The 17,758-nt window shown below is 37.0% G+C and overlaps 1 protein-coding gene across 3 annotated transcripts; it reads right to left on the bottom strand.

The window, feature by feature from the left end:
* Positions 1 to 498: 498 nt before the first annotated feature.
* LOC107801609 (folylpolyglutamate synthase) lies at positions 499 to 15,776 on the bottom strand. Of its 3 annotated transcripts, none has more exons than XM_075246023.1 (16): positions 15,466 to 15,776; positions 14,209 to 14,414; positions 13,033 to 13,098; positions 11,815 to 11,924; positions 11,219 to 11,279; positions 10,610 to 10,693; positions 8,304 to 8,360; positions 8,085 to 8,145; positions 7,561 to 7,607; positions 7,339 to 7,416; positions 5,948 to 6,106; positions 2,780 to 3,109; positions 2,562 to 2,640; positions 1,937 to 2,092; positions 1,241 to 1,431; positions 499 to 827 (listed from the first exon to the last, which is right to left on the bottom strand). In XM_075246023.1, the coding sequence occupies exons 1-16, from the start codon at positions 15,623 to 15,625 to the stop codon at positions 768 to 770; spliced, it is 1,905 nt and encodes a 634-aa protein (XP_075102124.1). In that variant the 5' UTR covers positions 15,626 to 15,776; the 3' UTR covers positions 499 to 767. The 3 variants fall into 3 exon arrangements, with proteins under 3 accessions (XP_075102124.1, XP_075102125.1, XP_075102126.1); XM_075246024.1 differs by having other exon boundaries at positions 14,209 to 14,407; positions 15,466 to 15,758; XM_075246025.1 differs by lacking the exons at positions 499 to 827; positions 1,241 to 1,431; positions 1,937 to 2,092 and adding an exon at positions 2,093 to 2,494.
* Positions 15,777 to 17,758: the final 1,982 nt, after the last annotated feature.

Genomic DNA, 17,758 nt, shown 5'->3' on the forward strand with positions numbered 1-17,758 from the left:
TCTCGTCTCTATCTTATCATGAAAATCCAGAAGAAAACACACCTTAAGTCTTTGCAACAACAACATACCCACTATTATCCCACACCTTGGGGTCTGGGTAGGGTAGTATGTACGCAGACCTTACCCCTACCTTGCGAGGATAGAGATGTTGTTTCCAATGGACCCTCGGCTCAATGCCTAAGTCTTCACAGTTTTATCATTTATGGAGACAAAAAGCGCCAGCTTATTTCTTCCCACTTGTCTAAAGTTTTAATGCATAGTGTTCCCCGATATCAATGCTGGTGGAAGATAACAGATACATGATTAAATAATCGAGATATGCACGAGATGAACCAGATACTATAGTTATATATAAAAAGAAAAAGTAAGAAAACAGTTGTATTATTCTCCATCAAACAGGCTATACAAAGTAAGTCATCTTATGCTCAAACAATACAATTTATAACTAGAAAATAGCAGCTTCATGGATAGAAGGATTTCAAAGGAATAACACAGTACTGAGAGCTGTCAAATTATTGAAGTTGAGCAACTTCATCAATGCCACACAATCTCCAAATTTCAAGATAAAACATTGTCTGCATAAATTAATGAACATGGAAATAAAACTATAACGATGACAATACAATGGAACAAAATTCAATTTCCAGGAAAAGAAGAATATTGGGTTGCGTCGCATGAAAAACTCTCAAAAAGGTTCCAAGGATATCACATTCTCCAGTCTCCATCAACTAAACCCCGACCACCTGGGGAAGGAAATTAGTATTACCTCACCTCCTTAGTAGCTTCAATACATCGCCAACAAGGTGCAATGAACCGGTGACAAGAACCTGGAATAAGAAGTATATAATGCTTTAGCAATCATGGTGGTATCACAAATTTGTCCTAGGTTTCATCTATGGGAAGTACGTAGTAAATAACATGTGGAGTAATAACCGCCATAAGCATGATGTTATCTTCCATCAGGAAGGCGTAAGTGACATTTATGATCGAGTTGGTTGTCACTCGTCATGTTTCATGTAGGTCTAGTTGTAGGGCGATTTTTTCGAGTTATCTCAAGGCAAATCAAGATAAAGCATTCATCTCTATCAACTTGTAACTCTAGCATCTTCACTTGCAAATAAACTTATGATGTCATCTGTTACTAGGATATATGAAAACCTCTGAAGTCTAATGCAAGTAGGTTTATCATGTATGTCAGAAACAGTTATAATGTATGTGATATTCCAGCAGTATTACGTACCTGAACTCTAAGGGAAGGGTTTTCTCTAACACAATCCCTCAACCAATTTATGGTCAATGGTAATGAAGGAAAAACCGCACTACAAGCAAAATATCCATCTTCTGGACCACAACGAGAAGCCTCTTTATAAAGAAATTCACGGGGTGGTACGCCTACTGAGGCGTTTAACTTGAGATTCTGATCAAGAACATCTGCATTAGACAGGAAGATATATGAGGTTCTATATGGATAAGCACTGCAAAGCTTTGAAAGCTATAAGCAAACATTCAGGAGGATACTAAACCAAGAAACAAGCCATGGTGTCAAGTTGGAAAGGTTGATCACTTTCAAACATATATTTCTTACTTTAGTGACAATGCCCTAAGATTAAAATTGGAGTTCTCACGCCTCTCGTTATCGAATTTCAAATGAGGCTGCTATACAGTGCTTAGGCAACAGCTACTGCAGATTAGAAACCTATTTGAGCGGAGACAACCAAAAGATCGAAGTAACAAAATTAACAGAACCTGTTACATCAAGAGTCTCTTTATCAAACTTATGTGGAGCCTTCTTTTTAGGGATATGTTTCAGATGCACTGTGCTTTAGTCAGCTATTCAAGACAGACGACAATCTTGCTCTAGAGAAAAGCAGGCTACATAAGATTTAAGAGAAAAAAAGTAAGAGAAGCCAGTTACCAAGGAACAGGCAGAAGTTACCTTTGCCATGAATGATTTTCTCCCAAATTCTCTGAAGGTTAAACTGCCACGACAAATCCTTTCCAGGGATATATGAGGGAATAGCAGAGGTAGCAGAAGTAACCTTGGTATATGCCGAAATGCTTGGCACAAAAATAGCTTTTGAGAAGTAAATACCTGCAGAAGAAAACATTCATATTGCCCAATTATCACTTTTCAATAAAACCTCCTTGTCATTTAACAAGAGAAAGAGATTTAAATGAGACACCAAAAGCTTTTCTGTGATTTTCCTTGAACTAGACGGACAAAGGTGTCCGGGCACATTCTATTTGAACTCTACATGAATCCACCATATGTTGGTAAACATCAATAAAGTCAATAGTGTTACTGTGAAGTTAGATGCTATGAAGAAGTTAACTTTGTGCGTTCAATCAATCATTTAACTCGTTTATGGTGTGCGATGAACAAAGTTGTGGTTCATGGTATACTGAATAGGTGTAACATAGGAGGAGCATTTATGGTAGTCAGTTGTGCCATCTTTTCCAGTCTCGAAGAATCCATATGGATGCAATTCCCAGTCTGCAGAGATAAACATCAATGACGAGTTGACAACAACAGATTGCTGCATGATTATCTTGTTCACTACCTGATGATGCACAGGTATTGACAAGCTTAGGAAGAAGAATTTGAGGATCTCTTGCATCCATACAGTTGAATAACAAAATCTGCAGTAGAGAGACCATCTTATTCATAAGGCATGCCACTCCACAAAGACAAGAAGTAGAGGAAAGGAAAACACATAACATAAGATTTATCAAATGCAGATGAACTGAATATCATGTATCAATATGATAGCTCTTTTACCCGCTTTGGTATTTCATCCGAATCCTTGTTATTACAAGGTTTGATGTAACCGTTTGTCCAGGCTCTCTCCATTGTATTGACTTTTGAAGAAACTGATGAAAGTGACATGTCTTTTCTTTCTACCACAGAAGCAGAAAACCATCTCGCACAAGCATCCATGCTCTCAGGACTATGAGCTCCATCTAGGTAGAAGGTCAGATCTCCTGACAACCTTTTATGTCCTCCAGATGTGTTGATCAGAGGGTCAACAACAATCTGACCCCTGCCAGAAAGACGTGCAGCTGAAAGACCCCTCAGGAATTCCTCTGGTAGACCATCTTTCTCATATGCCTGTTTGATGCCAAGAAAAGGTCGAGCAGCATGATAATAGAGCCAAAGAACATAAGAGTAAAAGAAGTGTGGATCACTCTTCTTAAGCCACATTGAATAATGAAATCCCCTTCCATATGTTACCATCTCAAAAAAAAAAAAAACTTCCGTTGCATAGCAAGATGAGATACAGTAACATTAATGAAGGGCATAAATACCCGTATACAAGACGTCTACCAAAAATAGAGAGACCTAACCAAAAATATGGTTTTCTGAAAGACACCCAATCTTCTATGCTTAAAGAAATCTCATGGGTGCACCAAAACATAATAAGGGAAAAGAGGCTACTCCTCAAATGTACAAAGTCCTTCTCTATTCCATCAAAAGCTCTCCTATTTCTCTCTCCAAATGGTCCACATGATTGCAAGTGGAGCGACATCCCAAGCCATGCATCTTCTTCTCCTCCTCCTGAAAGTCCAGCTGAACATTACTTCTTAACCGTGCGTCCGTGCCTGGCATCACCAATGGAAAGCCAAACTAGCCCAATACTTCATACCATAAGCAAGATGCAATATGACAATGTAAAGAAGGTGATCAAAATCTTCACCCGAGCACTTGCACATGTAGTACCAACTAACACGGGTAACTCTCCTCTTCCTCAAATTCTCAGCCGTTAGAATCACCCCTCTCGTAGCTAACCATGTAAAAAAATTCATCATGATGTTTGGAGTAAATTAGAAGACACAAAATGGTTTAGGTGTGAGCGTACAATTATCCATTGATTTCTTAAAAATATGAAGGAAACTATAAATTTCTTGGGAAGCGCTATAAAAACTATCAAATCTGCAACCATGCAGAAGTATACCAGTTGAAATCAAGGTTTCTATGAATCAGGAGGAGGGGGAATTCGCACTCTATAAAATATTACTTTTTTTATGTTGGGACCAGCTTGCGTGCTCCTCGACTATTCTACCTGGTACCTACTACCTCCCACCAGCACAGGCACATGGTAACTCTACCCACCAAGGCTTGGACAGATGGGAAGAAATCACCTAGTAATTTTTGCCTCCGCTGGAATTTGAACCTGAGACCTCATGTTTCTCCTCCCACTTTATTGACCACTAGGCCACACCCTTGGCTGCTTTGTGCTCTATATAAATTGTAGTCTAATTTCAATGATACAAGTCAATGGAGTCTGGCAAAGTTTGGAAATAGTCATTCAGCAGCTTGGCTCGACAAATTTTGGCCATGTTGGATTTTGGATCAAGTAGTTACAGTTGACTCATATCAGCTCAAATTAGGGCCTAGATGCCAAAACGGTAAAAAAAGCAGTAGGAAATGTTTATTTATCAAATTTTAAGCGACGAAGCAGTGCGAAGGAAAGGGTATCGCTTCAGAGAAGTGTACGATTCAAAGGATGGTGCTGCAAAGTAATCCTAAGGAGGAGTGATCAATTCTTTGAATCGCACCTTTTGAGGAGTTGGACTAATATCAACATTATTGCAAATTGGATGCTAAAGTTAATAACTTTAACCACAATTTGATTAATATATTGCATTCACATTTTTCTAAAATAATATTTTAACTTGTGCGCTTCACTTCAAAGAAGCACACATTTCATTTCTCGCATTTCACTTCAAGCACTATGGACCTGTCACTTTTTTGCGATTTTCACTTCTAAAACCACTGGATTCTGCGTATCATGTCACTATAAGCACAAATCATCTTCCAGGTGGAGTGGCATTAATACAGCTTGGTTAAATATTCAGAGCCGCTAGCTATCAAGCCTAAAACCCACTTTTGAGTCTCAACAATTGCATGCAGAAAAACAAAAGAGAGAGATTCTTGTTCATTTTTGTAGTTAACATACAAGATGACTTCTTATATCGAATTTTCAAGCTACATGAATCACGGATAATTGTTAATACTTGACATTCAAATTATTACAACATAATCATTAAGATTATCATACACATTATTCTTAATCATTCTCTTCGGGAGCTTTTCCGCTTGCTTTTATGATGACCTAGAATTCACATATTTGAAGCATGGATATAGCCTTTTTGAAGAAATGCAAGGGAATAATTGTGTATGGCATGTACCAACTCTCATCCTACCCAAGCAACTTGACAGAGCAATTTTTGTGTAGTTAAGCTCTATTTCTCTTGACTAACCTAACTGATAAGAAAATAGACAATGTCTAACTCAGCTCTGACTACTAGCTCATGAGGTGAGGATTGCCCAAAGCCATATAATGGAGAAAATAGCTCATTTCCTCAACCATGTCAGACAACTTAACACCCCTCCCCCACATGCCCAAGCCTGGATAACTTGAGAGTGAACATAACATGAGGCCCAACTTAGGAAACACAATAACAGGGGTAGGTCCGGCCTTCGACTTTGGTACCATGATAAAAAAAGTGGACCTAGGCATAACTCAACCCCAAAAGCTAACTCATGAGATGAGGATTGCCAAGACAATATAAGGAGACAACCATCCATTCCCTCAACCAATGCGGGTCAATCTAACACTATATTAAGAATAGTCTACACAATATTCTTCACGGTTCTCTCAATTTTCAACAAGAGGAACCACTATGGACATTTTGCTATGACTATGAGGTGCCTCCCAGTAATTTCTAGACTGCAATACAGATCCAAAAACCACATTTTTCATAATCAAAATGAAGGTTAAGTTTATCATAATAAACAAATTTTAAAATTCAACATGACATGCTTTACGTAATATTAACACCTGACTGGAAACAAATCATGAACGTTAATATCCGTTGAGACATTTAAAAGTGATTACCATATGCACAGACTAATACAAGAGGAAAGAATAAAGAGAGTACCAACATCTTCAAACAGCCTTTTCCAGTTTCCTGTACTTCTAAGCCAACTTTTACAAAGGGATACAGCAAGGGCAGCATTACTGAGCTGGTGATCACCAGACAAGCTTAGCCTTGCTCCATTTAACTTTTCCAAGTTTAGCGGTGCGACAACTTGCAGCGAAACCTGCATGGACAGAGAGATAATAGTCAGAAATTTCTGTGTAGTACACACACCGTAGTTAGTGGTGCTTGCATGGAAAGAAAAGATATCAGTCAGATATTTGGGTATAACTACATACAATGAGTTACATGATGATGGTCGATAAACTAATAGCTTATCCACATCTTTCCAGGGACTATATGACTGTTTTCTGCATCTAGTTTTGATTTGGGTGCCCATGTATCGCATATTTATGTACATGAAATGAAATTCTGGCACCAATAGAAACACTCTAAGGTAAGTGAAACTTACTTGCCATCGGATACATATAATATTGCATCCAATCCAGATAGAGAGGATAGTAGTGAAAAATTAGAGTATACTCACAAATAACGTAGTTACTTGATGATGGCCAACAAACTAATATCATTTAAAAATCTTTACTGAGAGTATATGTGTCTGTTTTCTATATCTAACTTTTATTTGTATACCCATGTAGAGTATGTATAAATGCAAGGAAACAAAATTCTGGTGCCGATAGAAACACTAATGAAACTTACTTGCCATGGAATACAAATGTTATATTATCCAGTCCAGCGAGGTAAATCTAACTTCATAGAGTTTTTCATGGAATAATACCTTTTTCGCCAGAAACCCATTGCTACAGTCGTTTTACAATCTTTTCAGAAAATAAAAATTATCATTTGGAGGAAAAAAGAAGAACTATCATTTGAAAAATACATTTAAGAATAGTCGCTTATTGGATTGGCTATTTGATCCTTTATTTTACAATTTGTTGAAATTATGTTTAAAAGAAGATAGCAACTACTACAAGATTTAAGAGTTCTACATCACTGTAACTCCTAACTCAAACACTTATGTGCTCAAGCTCCACTCACATCCAAAATGAAGCCACTTAAGCAAGATGCAAGTTATGGAGGCATAGGTGTACATCACTGTAACTTTGAAACAAATGCAAAGTAAATGCTTAAATCGCTTTTTTTTAAGGACAGACTTCTACTTATAGTCACTTTTTCAAATCATGATTCTTCTATCCATGGAAATATTTTAGACCAGTTCAAATTACAGGATTATGGGTAAAGAAAATATAGCATTACGAAAAACTGCCTGTATGTGTAAGTAATTAAAATTGAGTTGCGCCAAAAAGGGTGTGATCCCAGGCACATGATTTAATAGGTAAATAAACATTAGTCACTAGTCTTATGAATCCAAGAGGTGATGTTACAGTAGATTACCATCAACTCTTTAGCCCTTTCTTGAAGAACTTCCATTGCTTCAGAAAGTTGCAGCACAGTGAATGCAGGAACTTGAGGCTTCACGAGCAGGAACACCAACCCAATTCAGAAAATACTTCATAATATAACTGCGGCTCAAGATATGGGCAGGAACTTTGCCATAAACAATCCACTATAAGAAAAAACTATCATACACTTACGAAATTGCACAAAACTAAGTACCTTAAGAATTCCGGCCTTGTGAGAAGCAATCTGGCCTAGTGTATTTCCTACACATCATAGTTGGCAGATAAACAAGTCATATCAAAAAGGTTTTCTAGTAGCCATCCCGCTAAGATTTTCATTCTTTCATCAAAAAGAAGAAATTTTTTGACAATTAAGCAAATTGAAGAGCTAATGGAGCATCCATCTCCCGCCAAATTAAAGAATGTGCCAAATGGATTTGTTTGAATAAAACATCGTTTGAAGATACGTCTAAAGAGTTTATATAGTTACGTAGTTATACTTAATGATAATATTAGTCTCTCGTGAATACAAACTATGTGGAATGTAGAATGGACCTAAAAGGTGCTTCATGCTCAAGACATATGTTGAAGATATAATTAAGAAAATAGAAGTGTGTCAGCCTATTCTCCTTGTTTTCTTATTGCTTTTTTATTTTATTTATCAAGTCCTTATTTTCTTATTTCTCACGAAATCTTTGCATTAGAAAGTAACAAACACGACTATAGAGGAGAGAGACGCACCTAAAGTTTCCATGTGATCCATACCCAGAGAAGTAATACCACAGACAACAGGTTCCTTAATCTGCAAAATTGTTTTATCAAGTGATTCAGTCATTCAATGCCAAGGGTCAATATATTATCTCCCAACAAAAGAGCAGAAAAGATCTCTCCAACGTCTATGCTACCTTGCATATTTTATATGTAGGAGCAACATGATCAATACACGATAAGATGCATTACCACATTCGTAGAATCCAGCTTTCCTCCAAGGCCAACTTCAATGATGGCAACATCAACCTGTGAAGGTATAGTAAGTCTTGTTACATAATTGTTGAGGTTCACTTGTTTTGCTCTTGTTGGGAAAACCAAACATAGGCTACAGACTTCGAGATGCAATTGAGAATAAAGTTATCAGCTATCTGACTCAAAAAAGAAGTAAATCATTCAATATTTTTTCTCACATTTGTTAATGAATGTTTTCTTTACCTATCAAAGAAAGAGTAATCATTTCTTCTCCTGCTTAAGACTTTTAGGTATAAATTAATTCCATAGCATTACTCATCGGGTCTATCGTAAGCAGTCTTACCTTGCATTTTTGCAAGAGGCTACTTCGATGGTTTGAACATGTAATGTCACGGCCATACAGTGACAACTGCTAGCGTAAAGCCGAGATTATTTGGTTGGGAAGAATAGGACTTTTGACTTCAAGCCTACCCTAATCAGAAAAACGTTTCAGCTATTAATGAAACATTTTGTTGATACTACTAGTCTTCTCCCCTTCATTAGCATTTAGCACAATATATCATTTATCAACAAAACGAAAAGTTTATTCAATTTTTTTATAAGTTTTAATTCAGTAGTTTTTTTATCACAAGTTTATTCAATAGTTCTTTAACACCACAGAGGTAATAGAAAAATCATTATACATATTTGATTTACAAAGTGCCAGAAATGGAACAATTTGGTCAAGAACAGAACCAAGACCTGTATGTAGACTGTTTGTTAATGAGATTTAGATAGAAATTTGAAGATATTGAAACAATTGTATGATTAATCCCATAGCATTTGAAAGCTTGAAGTATTTATGATATAAACTTATACTTTGGTCATACCTAACACTATTCACGAAGACTTATGAAAATCATCGAAAAGTTTAAAATGGAATTGTATGTTCTAGATATCACAGTATACAGTGTCATGATAATCATTACATGAGGATACAACGCCTTGTCAAAGTCAAGATCTCAGAGGAACTATATCCAATCTGGAAGTCAAGGTCAGCGGATAACTTAGTCTTATTAATTCAGTAATTCTGTTCCAGGTACTGGTTTCCTATAACCGGGTAAAAGGGTAGCCTGGTGCACTAAGCTCCCGCTATGCGCAGGGTCCGGAGAAGTCCGGGTAATGGTTTCCTATGACCAAGATTTTTTATTGGCCAAATACCTATGCGGCCCCTTAAACTTGGTTCCAGTTTTCATTTTAACACTTTAACTAAGGCCAGTACCTATTGAACACTTAACCTTGTCTTACTTACGCCTACTAAACACAATAGCTGACATGGCAAAAAAGGTGTATTTCACCACTCTTAAGCGCGTGAATGGATCTGAAATTATATTTTTCCTTCTTTTTTATTTAAATTAAAACCCTTTTTTCTAAAGCAATCGTATCACCACCTTATTAACTCCATTACTGCCGCTCCTCCACCATTAGTACCACCATTCTCCTTCATTCTTCTTTTTCCTCACACCACTCTCCACCCTTCCCCTTCCCTCCTTACATGAAACGGAGAGAAAAAGATTTAAAAACTCAGAGACATAACACGTTGACTCGGGAGGTTGAATTGATGAGATAATTAAAATTGATCAGAAATTGGATCAAAGAAAATTGGTGAAGCTCTGCAAATTTTCCATGAACTTCAATTTATTTTTTGTCTTCAGATATTTATTTTGTAGCCAATGGAACCAACCTCATACATCGTCAATCTGCTTCAGAGCTTGACAGAGATCAGATTCGATAGAAGACTCTCCCCAATACTCGCGCTTAAACGGATGGAATGAAACCCATTTCTCTTTCTCTTTTTTTCTTTCTAGATTTTTTACTTTTCTTTTTCTCTGCTAACTTGTGTTTTTCTTATTGGTGTCATTTGTTAGGTCAATGGCAAGTAGCTTCACGCGTTGAAGTCTGTTTAGGGTTTAAAAAAATGTGTTTAGGTATAAGTAAGATAAGGTTTAAGTGTTTAATAGGTAATAGCCTTAGTTAAAGTATCAAAATGAAAACTGGAACCAAGTTTAAGGGGCCGTATAGGTATTTGGCCTTTTTTATTTTTTTTGAAAGGGCTGGTTTTCCTATGGCCATGAGTTTTTGAAAGCAACTTCGGGTATGAGAATATGGTAATGCCACCAGACTCAAATAGTAAACAACTTCCAAGCACATCTTAGAAAAGAGAAGATAAACAGCAGAACCCAAATCAAACCACAGCTATGAAACTTCAAATCACGCAGTGTGTCATTTCCAGATCAAGCAAAATAGAGGGAATAGATCTCCACCTTCTCGCTCACAAAAATTTTAAAAGCCAACACGGTAAGGAACTGGAAGAGAGGAGGCATAGGCAAGTCTTCAGAGACGTTTGCCTGCAAATTAACATTTCTGGAATCAGTAAAAATCCACCATCATAGATTTTACTGAATGCAGACTACTTCAACTGACAGTAAAAAGTTTCAGATGATGTGCCAAATTTTATTTTACTCTCATCCAATACAAACCATTAAAACAAACTAAAAAGAATTTGCTATCATGAGCTTAAAGTAAATCATTTATACTTATATCGGACAGTATATATCAAAGAATGATGAAGTCGAGAGATGTCAAGCAAATGAAGGATTCCAACTAAAAAGTGAACCAATAAATTTAAAAGATTTAAATATCTCCAGCGGTAACATGATTAGTTCCAATTTGCTGTAACTAGTGTAATCCCTCTGCAAGGCTGAATCATAAATGAAAAAGAACTTCAATTTAAACCAGAAAATTACTTAAGACTACATAAACATGAAAAAGAGAACCAACTGAGATGTAGTCAAGGTAAACTCGGAAGATCCACTAGCATACTTAGATAGGGGCATCTTGTCATCCAGCACAGAGACTAAATGAAAGAATACCTTGAGCTGATTCCAACAATCCCAAAAGTATTGCAGAAATTTTTCCTGGCATATGTCCATCCTAAGCAATAAGGTGCAATGGAATGAGAATCTTCATTAATAACTTAAGGACAATCAAGTAAAGGAAAGACATCAATCACATAAGAAAACCTATTAACAGCAATGAAGTTCAGCTTGAAATTTGAGTGGGGACCCCTTGTGTGCTTCAAGACATACTAAGAAGCATGTTAAAATCAACAGGGTATTAAGTTATTCCCTATCTGTTGTTTCTGTTTTACAAAAACCTCATTGGGTGCAGTTAGTAGATGAAAGGAAAACTGGGGATAGGAACATGCAAAACTTTGGCTTTTACTCCTTTCTGAAAAGTGAAATGAGGGTGGAAAATTTGATCGGTTACTTAAATTCATCTACATGGTCGGCGAGAAAGTATTGAAGTCAATGAAAAGGAAAAGATTGAAAGCCTCCTGGATACACAGTGCAGCCAGATTCCACATGAAACAAATCCCATTTTAACATACAAAATACAAAAGTAGCACTGACACTGAAGATGCTCTAATATACAAAAGTAGGGAAAATAAAGTAACAAGAATGCATACCCATCAAGGCGATATCTTTCTCTAACATCGATCAAATGAGGAGAAGTGAAAAGTCCTGTTTTGAAACCGCACTCCCGTAAAATTGCTTCACAGAAGGCACATGTTGAACCCTGAAATGAATTACAGAAATGAAGAGACGGAGTAAAGGAATGAAGCTAGAGAATTCCTGCTCTTTGGAAATATCAATAATTGAATCAAATAAGACATGGGATTAATTTTCCAATTATAAGAACATGAAAAGTCATAACTTCTTAAGAAAAGCTTTTCCATTCTGCATTTGTTCTGAGCTACAAGTGAATCTTAGATGCTGGACAACTACAGCCAATTAGTAGAAATTGTTAGAGCCACACGTTGGTTGGAAAATCCTCAACTCATGAATTAACTTTGGATTTAAGTTAAGCCCAATGTCTTTTTCTTTACAATCAGTCAGACCCAACTCTGTTCTAGGTTTAGCCAATGTTGGACCCCTATGTTATATTGTTCAAGCTCCAAATATCCAGTTTTAGGAGTGTGGACTGTAGAGACTAGAGGGGAGGGTGGTTAGAGTCCTCACGGACTAACTTTTGGAGTTGAGTAAAGCCCAACGTTCAAATTCTTATCAGAAGACAAATATAAAATACTCAAAATCAAAATTCACTTAGCTATGCATAACGTTTGTCCAACACACATCATGTGCACCGAAAAAGTAAATATCGTAGAAATCCTGGAAACCGACAGAGTTACCATAAAGATGTATTTGACATGCAAAATAACTTAAGCCACTTTTTTTTTATGAAGAACTTAGCCACTTAACCATTAAAAGATAATCCTAAAATCCCAAAAGCTAGAACAGAATCTAGCACATACTTTTTACCCATTTTTTCTTCTTCTTCTTCCTTTTCTTTTTTGTTTTTGGTTGGGTGTTGGGGGGGGGGGGGGGAGGGGGGAGGGAAAAGGTCCACTAGAGGTTCTACTCAGCAGATAATAAATGAAACTATAATTCAACAATAGATAACTCTTTTATATGAAATTGTGTCTCACCTCTTTCAGAAAACTTGGCTATCCTTTCTAACTCGTACATTTTTCTTTAATTCAAAAAAGTATTTGATTCTCAAATTTTAAAGGGAAAGCATCACATCAAATCATTAAGGCAATCGGGAATGACTTACATTAAATGTCACAGAAAATAACAAGTTAAAAAAAAAGCGGTTAATTTGACGACGAAAATGGTCCAGATACCTTTCCTTTAGTGCCAGCAACATGGATAATCTTAAGGCCTGCTATCTTTTCTTCCAAGCCCAAAATCTGCAACAGAAATGCAATATATTATCACGTCCACTTCTACTTTTCAAAATATATTTTAGGACCAACATTCTTGTAATTTCAAAGATACGAAGTTCAAAACTTCTAACTGCCATCATATAATCTACAGTAATTTTCATTTCTCTTTCTTTTCAATAGATTACAAATTCAATGCTAAAATGTTTTGACTTTTTTTTTTGTTTGTTTTTTTTTTTTTTGAGAAGGTAACATTTGTTGTATATATATTAACTGCACCAAAGGTAGTGCAATCATCCATAGTTACATAAGGTGGAATAGAAGTGTAATTAAGCCTTAACCTACTTACAAGGATCCTAAAACAGCAACTAAAGATTCTAGATCTTCCATGTATTCTTGCTTACACCAAAAATAGAAAAGGGATAAACATTGCATTTTCAGTTTCTGGATAGAGTTGTATTTATCTTCGAAGCATCTTCGGTTTCTCTCTTTCCAAATTGTCCACCAAATACAAGCTGGGGCAATCTTCCATCTCTCTTTCTGGTTGGAGGAGCTACTATATATGTTCCAACATTCTAGAACTTCATGGGTATCCCTTGGCATAACCCACATGATTCCTTTCAGATTAATGAAAATCCTCCATATTTGTTCCGTTATCCTGCAATGTAAGAAGAGATGGTTGATTGTCTCTGCTTCAATTCCACATAAATAACATCTGGAGCATAGGTGGAAGCCCCTCTTGATTAGATTATCCTGGGTCAAAATTGCTTTCTTGTTCAAAAGCCATGTGAAGCAAACGACTTTATAAGGAATTTTGACTTTCCATATTAGCTTCCAGGGCCAACATCCAATCTGATTGTTAGAAATATTGAACTCCTTATAAGCTGACTTGACTGAGAATTTGCCTTGCCTAACCCCTTGCCACAAATGTTTTGACTTATAATCACTCCGTTAATTAATTATAAGATCACTATGACTAAACTGCACATTCTGGAAACAGCAAACAAAAGTTACACCGATAACACCGATTTCAATTAGTTTGTGGCATAAACAGATAGGCAAGACCGGTACCACCAAGATGCACATTTATCACGCAGCTCTTAAAGGCGAAACAGTCTAAGCTAGAAATGGCACTACCTTAATGTACCTCAACATCCTGTCCAGTTTCTGGTTTTGACCACTAATGGCTGGTATGCCATTTCTTTTTTTCTGAGTAATGAGAGTCGAAAGAGCTTCCATGGCAGATTCATATGCGGATGGAAGCTGGAAGTCTTGTGAGATATCTTGACTATTTTGACTGAACTTTCCCACAATCTGAGATGACATATTCCTATATCTGAGTCCTTCAGGGACATAAAGCCAAAATATTAGCTTTAAATTCAAGTTAAATTTTTCTCCACTGCAGTGCAGAAAATACTAATTCTTAACTAATATCATCCTAAAAAGAGTTGAAGTAAAAGACATCTACAGTGATTGACATAAACCCGATTGTACACCTAACAATTGTTTATACATTCAGCAATACGAAAATTTGCGACCCCAAGAACTATCACAACTCAAATGCAAATATCAAAAGCGCTAAAGAAGTTTCCTTTCTAGAAAATGAAAGACACACTGTTTACTTAAACTATGACGTGACTGCAGCTTAACAACCAAGTCAAACGGAAAAAAAAATGCCAAATGACAATTCAAAGCAACCATGAACATGTCCACACTTCCAACTAACTTTCAAGAAAGGATTTTTATATTATTTCAACTATTGCACCTTCATAGTTTATCACAACTGCTAACTAATTCTTTTAGTAGCAAAGTATGTTGCATATAACCAGTGACGATTCAAAAAGATACTAAAATGTCACATCTAGGATTTAAACCTATGACCTAAAGTAACTTTTGGACCCCCTTTGCCACTACCCGAAATTGTTAAGGGGATTAAACATTTTTTTTGGTTTTTCACCCGGTGTCTGGAACCCAAATTGGAGCCCGACTATATCCGGATTCGCACCGTGTAGGGCCCCATTCAGGGAAGCGTTCCCTACATACGATTTTTCCATACCCAGGGCTCGAACCCGAGACCTCTGGTTAAGCGAAGAGCGGTCTCATCCACTGCACCACATACTTTGGTTGGGATTAAACATTTTATATACAACAAAAAAAATTAGTTTTTTTCCGCTATTTACACAGTAAAATTTTCAACTAAGGGAATTCAATTAAACCTCTTTCCTGAACTTAGCTACGCCCCTATTCCAAACGAGCTTAAAACTAGTCAATTTATGATGAAACGAATCCAAATAAAGCAAAATCAATATAATAATCGATCTCAACTAGTTTAATAATTGTTGTAAAACTAATTTGATGTAAAAATGTAATAAAGGGGGCTAAGAAAAATTGCACCTTGGAACTGTTTTACCCCATCAGTGTGTGCACAAGAAGGTGAACTTGGACCGTTCCATGTAATTAATCCACTGAGGAAATGGTCTCTTTTGCTAGCATTAATTTTAGAATGACCCATAATTTCTTGACCAAAATAAAGATTGTTGTACAAAAATATCATTTGGGGTTATTTATTTTTCAGTGATTAAACCCCTATGACGTTGAGGAAATTCTGAAGCTATGGTGGTGTAGAACTGTAGATGACCAAAGAGAAGATGCGAAATACTACGTGAAAAAAAAAAGTTATAAAAGGGGGAGTTAAGCAACTTTATTGTCCATTTGATTTTAAATTTATCCGTACCTATTTATCATTTTGCATTGGCCCTAGCATGCCAATCTTCTAAAATATGCCTATTTTTCAAAAAGTACTTTCGGTGAGAATTGGTTTGTATTTGATTAATTAATTTAAAAAATACTTTTGAGCAATAATTAATGTTTGGACCACATTTTTGAAAATTACTTCTAAGTGTATTTTTCTCAAAAGTACTTCTCAAAAAATTACTTTTAGAGAGAAAATACATTCTTCTGCTTCTTCTCCTCAAAAGTATTTTTTTCTTCTAAAAGCTTGGCCAAACACTTCAATTTTTGGCCAAAAGTACTTTTGGCCCAAAAAAAAAAAGCTTGGCCAAACAGGCTATAATATGTGAATCTAGCCACATTGGGGCGACGTCTGAAGTTTAAGATGATGTGCATTGTGGCGTCAGTTTTAGAGATTGAAACGAAAGAGGAACTTCACTGTTGGATTTTGCTAGCTAACTCGAGTTTTCTGAAGAAGATGGAGCACTTGATCACTTTCCAGAGTTCGGTAACCAAGACCAAAATTGATTATCTACTCCTCAGGAAGTCCAATAAAGATCCTTGCATGGACTGCAAGGTCATCCCGTGTGAGAACCTTACGATCCAACATAGGCTCTTGGTCATGGACCTTAAGATCACGAGGAAAACGGTTGTGTATGGTCATCCTAAGATCAATGGAGCCTTGACTGAGAACAAAGTTTAGGAGTTTGGGGTTAAGCTTCTGGCTATGGGGGCTTATAGGAGTAGTGTGGACGCGAGTGTTATATGGACCACGACCGCAAATTGCATTAGGGTAACTTCTAGAGAGGTATTAGCGGTCTCGAAGGGATACTCCAGTGGTCACAAAGGGGATTAATCGTGGAATAGAGAGGTCCATGAAATATTAGAATCCAATAGAGCGGTGTATTTGAAGTTATTGGAGAGCGTGGATGACGAGAAAAATAGGACGAATAGGGAGTGGTATAAGATGGCTAAGAAGGAGGCAAAGTTAGTACTTACGGCGGCTAAGACTACAACATTTGGTCATTTGTATGAAGAACTTGAAGGCGGGGAGGGAAAAAATTGTTCAGGCTTGCTAAGGCAAGAGAAAGGAAGGCCCGTGACCTGGACCAAATAAAGTGCATCAAGGACGGGGATGGCAGAGTTTTGTTGGATGAGGCACATATTCGTCGGAGATGGCACACTTACTTCCATATACTCTTGAACGAAGAGGGGGACAAAACATTGTGCTGGGTGATTTGGAACACTCCAAAAGTCGACAAGACTTTGGGTATTGTAGGTCTATTAAAGTTGAGGAGGTCGAGGGGCTATGCGTAGAATGAGCAGGGGTAGAGCGACCGGACAGACAAAATTCCGGTGGAGTTTTGGAAGAGCGCGGACAGGGTGGGCTTGGAGTGGCTCACAGAGTTATTTAATGTTATTTTATGATGAAAAAGATATTCGAGGAGTGCAAGTTGAGTATGATAATCCCATTATACAAAAACAAAGGGTGATATCCAAATTTGTAATAACTAGGTATCAAGTTGCTAAGCCATACTATGAAAGGTTGGGAGAGGGTGATGAAGCTGATGGTGAGAAAAAATATGTCTATTCCCGATAATCAGTTCAGATTTATGCTAGGGCATTCGACTATGGAAGCCATTCACCTTATTAGGATATTGATGGAGCAGTATAGGGAGAGGAAGAGGGACTTGCATATGGTATTCATCGACTCATAAAAAGCTTACGATAAAGTATCGCGGAAGATTCTATGGAGTTGTTTGGAGGCTATGGGGGGTACCTAGTGTATACATCAGGATGATTAAGAATATTTATAATTGAGCTAAAACCCAAGTGAGGATAGTGAGAGGGGACTCGGATCACTTTCCAGTTTTGATAGGGTTGCACCAGGGGTCGACCCTCAGCCCTTTTTATTTGCTTTGGCAATCGACGCACTGACGTGCCATATTCAAGGGAA

The sequence above is a fragment of the Nicotiana tabacum genome, chromosome 23, assembly GCF_000715075.1.
Source record: "Nicotiana tabacum cultivar K326 chromosome 23, ASM71507v2, whole genome shotgun sequence".
Lineage (NCBI taxonomy): Eukaryota > Viridiplantae > Streptophyta > Magnoliopsida > Solanales > Solanaceae > Nicotiana > Nicotiana tabacum.

What these genes read in the sequence shown, in the direction of transcription:
- LOC107801609 (XM_075246023.1), bottom strand. Translation starts at nt 15,625, where the DNA reads ATGATATTTTTGTACAACAATCTTTATTTTGGTCAAGAAATTATGGGT. An exon ending in AAATTTTTGTGAGCGAGAAG is followed by an intron (nt 8,361 to 10,609) that starts GTGGAGATCTAT and finishes ATACCTTCACAG; the next exon opens with GTTGATGTTGCCATCATTGA. An exon ending in ACCCTTCCCTTAGAGTTCAG is followed by an intron (nt 828 to 1,240) that starts GTACGTAATACT and finishes TTCTTATTCCAG; the next exon opens with GTTCTTGTCACCGGTTCATT.